This window comes from Chaetodon auriga, chromosome 24 (assembly GCF_051107435.1).
Source record: "Chaetodon auriga isolate fChaAug3 chromosome 24, fChaAug3.hap1, whole genome shotgun sequence".
NCBI lineage: Eukaryota > Metazoa > Chordata > Actinopteri > Chaetodontiformes > Chaetodontidae > Chaetodon > Chaetodon auriga.
The window spans coordinates 7,903,559-7,909,558 of NC_135097.1; the positions used below are offsets into that span (position 1 = coordinate 7,903,559).

The following is a 6,000-nucleotide window of genomic DNA, read 5'->3' on the forward strand; positions in this document are numbered from 1 at the left end:
TATTGAATAAAAAATGACTACTTATCGCTTATGAGTTGGCGTTTTCTTCTATCTACAAACTTCCCTGTAATCCAACCACCAGGCATCGACTGCTCTTGTCTGTGTAGGGACGCACCACGCATGCGCAGTTTCATCTTCCCATAAAAAATGCCGATGTGGCTGGAGTAATGCATTAATTTTTAATTTGTTGGCAGTTTTAACAACAAACTGTTGCAATGAAACTTTTTACACTTGTTTTCTTTTGTGTCTGCGGTTTTGTTAAAGCAGAAGAAGACGAGAGACTGCCGAATAAGTGCGAAGGTAGGTCGAAGAAGTGTAACTAGCTAGCTGTTACGATGCTATTTATGTGGCTTTTATAACACCAGTATGGCATTTGTCAACATAGCTTTCTGTCCTCGAGTGTCTGCAGAAACTCTGACATGTACATAAATACAAAAGAGGTCTTCTGACACTTTATTCCTGTTTGTCTCGTGTCTGTCAGTGTGTAAGTTTCTAACATTAGAGCTGCAGGATGTGCTGGAGAAAACTGGTCGCTCCAAAGAAGTCCTGGAGGTCGGAGAAGTGCTGGACACAGGCAAGAGAAGAAGAAAGATCAAATACAACACCTCGTAAGTTCTCTCAGGGGAATGTCTCTTCTAATATGAAGACTATTATAAGTAAATGCTGCTTTAAAGCGCTCTGGATAAGAGCTAAATAAAACCGGTCATGTGGAGTCCCTGCATTGACAGACTTGGACTATGTTTCACAGTTAATTAGTGTTCCTCATGATGATCCTCATGTCCTTCTAATTACAGGGAGACCCGCCTGACTGAGGCGGTAGACAACATATGTGATCGTATCCTGCACTATAACGTCCATGCAGAGAGGCCGGGCAGCCTCCGATACGCCAAGGTGAAGTTCACCTGCCTGCTTTGTAAACGTCTCACCTGTTTTCTTGTAGCTCCAGGTTTTAATGGCGAGTAAAACTGAAGTGAAAGTGACACATTTCCCATCCAGTCCATATAATATGTTCCACAGTCCTAAAACCGTCAGTTTGTGTAGCAGACTGACAGCTTGCTGGTTTGTGTGTGCTTCAGGGTACCAGTCAGACCATGACGACTCTGAAGAACCTGGTCCACAAGGGCGTTAAAGTGGACCTGGGTCTGCCGTATGAGCTGTGGGACGAACCCTCTGTCGAGGTGTCGGACATGAAAAAACAGGTAGGAGGGGGCGTGTGTGTGTGTGTGTCTGCCTGCCTGCTGTTAATGAAACACAATCAAACTCTTCAGTAAATGTCTTCATGCACATGTTGTCAAGTGCTTTTGACCACATCAGATTGTGTGTGTGTGTTGCTCAGTGTGAGACGATGCTGGAGCAGTATGAGGAGGTGGTGGAGGACTGGTACTTCCATCATCAGGACCAGAGGCTGGAGAGCTTCCTCTGTCAGAACCACGTTCTCAAGGGATCAGAACAAGGTAGACGACACAGAGGAAGTGGCACCGGATCGTTACACTCATGGTCCAGTGCAGGAACACATTCAGCCGAAGTCTCGTCAAACCTCCTCTCACATGTGTGTGTTTGTGTTTTTTCTCTCCTGCCCTCAGAATGTATGAAGGAGGTGTGGAAAGGAGACATGGGGACCAAGGGAGGGGCAAAGGAAGTAGGAGGTGACAGCGCAGAAGAGGAGGGAGCCAGTGAGAAGGAGGGGAAGACGCACGACGGCGGGGAGCTTTGAGCAAAAACACTTTCAAAACGCAGGAGACAATGAAATAACCTCAGTTTTTAGCTTTCGGCTAGAAATCACACAGCCAGCTAACACTATTTTTGGTGCCAAATCTTGATTGAAACCTTCGTTAGAGGTCATGCTGGGAGTTGTAATAGTGTGAAATGATGCTTTACAGACTTTCTTGTGTTATTTTTTTATGAATGGTGTCAGTCTTTTAAGAACGGTTACACATTTTTAAACACTCAGATGTTTGGATTAACGTTTGAAGCCTTTACCATGAATGTTAGAGACCTTTCCACTGTTATACTATGTGTAAACGCTGTTATATCTCTCCTCAAGCCAACACTATATGGTACATATCAGTATTTTTTACCCAGAGTTGCAGTCTTTCAATGAAATATGTACATTTTTTGCATTGTGAATAAAACACTTTTTTATAACATTTTTGGATGTTCAGTTTTTGCTTCAATTTAAGGCAGAAAAATGTCCTCAAATAGCATGAAAGCACAATTTTTTCAAGTCTGTGATGCTGCAGGTCACTAATAAAGGATGATTAGTGTCAGGTGTGTTCCTGTTGACAGCCGCTTTGCACCAAGAGAAGTTTTCAAGGCAGCGACACAATGCCTCTTATCCCCATCTGCTTCACAGTTTCTCTGTACATTCTGAGGATTCGGGGCTACACTTATCAAAGCGAACCTCTTTTTCTGTCTTTCTCCGACTTGGCCGCTCTCGAAGGAAAGACTTTGGATCCGACAAACAAACCCAGCTCTCACTCTGGAGGTCACAAGGTCAAGACCTTTGTGGTGAAATGTGACGAGGACAGCGTGGAGGTTGTGATGAAAGCCCATCTGTTTGACCCGAGCCTGCCTGTGGAGCCCAAACACTTGAGGCTGGGACCCGTCAGTGCTGGGCAACGTCACTGCACGGCCAGAGTGTCTGGACATGGGGAGTACATCATCAGAGCACCTCTGACTGACTGTGGGAGTGAAGTGATGGTGAGCCTCTTAATAATGGAAATACAATGTCAGTTTGACTGCTGCGCAGGCGTTGTTATAAAGGAGTGTTTTATGGATCATAGCCTGTCAATGCTGCCACCTGGTGGATCTATTTTGATAATGCCTTTGTGTGCAGTTCACCCAGAGTGCTGTGCTGTACAACAACATGCTGCTGTATTCTCCAACATCACCTGGAAACGTGTTTCAGGAGCGAGAAGATGCTGCTGTTCCAGTCCGGTGTGAATATGGAAGGTGCACTTACACACAAAATGGTCTCTGGAAAGTAAACTTTATTTATGTGACACTGCTCAAAACCGAACAGGGCTTAACAGCTCCTGAGAAGATGACCATGTCATGCCTTATGCTATAAAACAACAACAACAACAACAAAAAAAAAAAAAAAAAAAAAAAACTGGTCTAACATGTCATCAGTGTTCAGTCTTCATTAATAGTCTGAATCAACTGGAGTGAAGATAGTGAAGATCTGCTGAAGCAGGCGAATCAGGTGTAAAGTAGTTGAGGAAATGTAATATATATATATATATATATATAAAGACTAATTCATTCACCAGCAATTGGTCATGTCGTGTTAGCCACACTATTCACTTACACTTTATGATATTTCACTTCTCAGTTTTTGCTATGAATTTGGCACTTTATTTAGGGAACTTCCACTATCAATTACTATTTACTACTAGTTTCTGGGATGGAAATGCTCGCTGAAGTGATTATGTTTCCTGGCTGAAATGGTTCCACCTTGCAGGAGGTACAGAGTGAGCAGCAGAGCCCTGAAACCGACCTGGAGTCCCCTGATCTCCACCCAGTCGATGCAGCTCGACCTGGACTTCCACCTCAGGCTCATGACAGGTGAGCTGGTTCAAGTGTGGTCGGTAAAATATCTCCTTTCTACTCTTAAAATGACCTCTTTCCTAGTAAATCTGGGTTAAATGTGGTGAGTTTCTTTATGTAATCTGGCAAATAATAATGACATTTCCCTGAACGAACCATTAAACTTCCAAATATCTTTCCCCAGATGACTGGAGCAGTGAGAGAAAGTCATCCGTCTACTTCCTGGGTGAAACGGTCAACATCGAGGCCTCTGTAGATCATCCTCCTCCTCCTCTTCGTCTGTATGTAGACAGCTGTGTGGCTACTCCGACCCCTGATGTGAACTCTTACCCCAGATACCCCTTCATAGACCACCAGGGGTGAGTCCTCATATCTTTAATGTCTACACTGGTTCCTCCAATTAAGTTTCCAAATGAAAACTACTTCCTTTGAGCACATTTTAGTGGCCCACATTGCCGGCTTAAATCCTCCCAGTTTCTGTATCCTGTTATTATAAAATGCACCCAAATTACTGATGTAATAAATGCTGAGGGCACGAGTTAAATCTGATATGGTTGGGTCTGTTCTTTGCAGATGTTTTACAGATTCCCAGCTGCATGGCTCCAGCTCCCGCTTCCTGCCCAGAGTCCAGGACCAACTCCTCCAGATTCAACTCCAACCTTTCCTCTTCCACCAGGACCACAGACACACTGTCAGCACTGGTTTCACATGTTTTTATACACATTCATGCCTACAGCAGAAAGGAAAGGCCTCAGCATGTGTCGCACTGTCTCCTGTAGATATATATAACATGCTACCTGGAAGCAGAGCCCATTTCAGGCAAGGACCCAGTGAAAAGGGCTTGTTCTTTTATGAGCGGGAGGTCAGTTTCATCATAACTCCTCTTTCATCCACCTTCTATCTGTCCACCTCTAAAAACAAATTAAATTCTTCTCAAAAACATGTGACACGAATGTTTTTACCCATCAAGGTGGCGCTCAGCGGATAGTGATGACCACGTCTGCGAGAGCTGCAGCAGCAGCAGCAGCAGCACCAGGTCCAACCACAAGAGGGCAGCGAAGAGCAAAACAAAGCACAGACAACCTGGTACTGCAGCAGACAGCTGTCCCAGTCCTGCTGCGTTTATCACTGAATACTGTGTGTATGAAATGATCAGCGGATTAAATTAACGCACTTTTTCTGTCCTTGCAGAGCTGCACAGTTTGGGTCCATTGATATTTCTGCCTACAGCATGAAAACACAAATATCTGCATTGAAGTAAACAGTTTATTATTAAAAAAAAAAAAAAAAATCTAAGAAAAACTTCATGTTGCCTGGCTTGTTTTGTTTTTCTGGGTAGATAGAGTGGTTCAAGCGAAACCATTTAAAATAATAGTAATTATTATAATTATAATGTTTATTTATACAGCTGTTTTCAAAACAATGCTTGATTGGATGAACCAGGTTTTTAAAAATATTTCAGGAAGGAAAATTAAAATATCCAACAATAACAAAAGATAACAACAGAGAAAAGAGATGAAACAGACGTGCTGCAGATAGAACAGTGCTGTAGCTCTACAGGCACACGGTGTTGCTGGAGCTTTTCCATGTTCTGTTTGTTTTTGCAGATTAAACCTGCAGATGCATCTGAAATACCAACGTGCTTTCGACATCGTATTTAATCAACAGTGTGGTGAAACTGAATGTTTGAACTGTAATAATCAAACCGTACATTTTTTTCCAGATGATTAACTAGGAATCAAATCGAGTTTCTCTGCAGTCTGATTGATTGATTCGTGCTGGCAGCTTTCATCTTTGCAGGATGCTCTGTAGCCCAGCTTTATCACAGTCTGGCTGCTGGAATCAGCCAAACAAGGGAAATGCGTAACCGCTGACTGGCTTATTTTTCCATTTGTGGTTTAATTTTCAACCTTGTACAACAAATCAAAATACTGACATCTGTCAGCAGCACTCTTATGAAATTACATGCCACTTATTTTGTTGATAAAACTCCTACAAGACACACAGACAATACTTTTATCCTGTCACAAAGGCAGGTCAATGAGTGCTGACACTAGTGACTTTTCCCCTTTTTTAATCTTTTATAAGACAAAGTTTTATTTTCCGTGCTACGACTAAATTTGTAAAGGTGTGTAATGGACAAAAATTACGTACATCTGCATCTTAGACCTTCAGGCTACTAGATGCCTGTTTGAATATCTGCATTTCTCGCTCACTACGAGCTCTTTGTCATCAAGCTGCTCCCCTCCGAGGATAAGATATTGTTTTATCATCGTAAGCAGAAGGTAAAACACTCCGGACATTTGACTCTGATCTTTCCTCTTGACCGCTGGGCCTCACATGCAGCAGGCTAACTCGCAGTTTATCGGAGAGTTTTCCTTCCCTGCAGAACAACAGTCGGCTCTCCATCCAGCACCTGTCAACACTCTGAGACAAAGTGAGGGAAACTTG

General features: G+C 43.0%; 2 protein-coding genes across 2 annotated transcripts; both read left to right on the top strand.

Annotated features, from left to right (window-relative positions):
• The first annotated feature begins 111 nt into the window (after positions 1–111).
• cnpy4 (canopy FGF signaling regulator 4) lies at positions 112–2,150 on the top strand. Its single transcript, XM_076725223.1, has 6 exons — positions 112–300; positions 482–608; positions 795–891; positions 1,077–1,199; positions 1,337–1,454; positions 1,584–2,150. Exons 1-6 carry the CDS (start codon positions 216–218, stop codon positions 1,712–1,714), a joined length of 681 nt encoding a protein of 226 aa, XP_076581338.1. The 5' UTR covers positions 112–215; the 3' UTR covers positions 1,715–2,150.
• Positions 2,151–2,325: 175 nt separating this feature from the next.
• Positions 2,326–4,805, top strand: LOC143317458 (zona pellucida sperm-binding protein 3-like). The gene is given in 8 exon segments (XM_076725613.1): positions 2,326–2,700; positions 2,837–2,952; positions 3,464–3,567; positions 3,734–3,908; positions 4,123–4,240; positions 4,329–4,411; positions 4,520–4,635; positions 4,741–4,805. Coding segments are annotated over 8 exon segments (1,152 nt in total).
• The last annotated feature ends 1,195 nt before the right edge of the window (positions 4,806–6,000 follow it).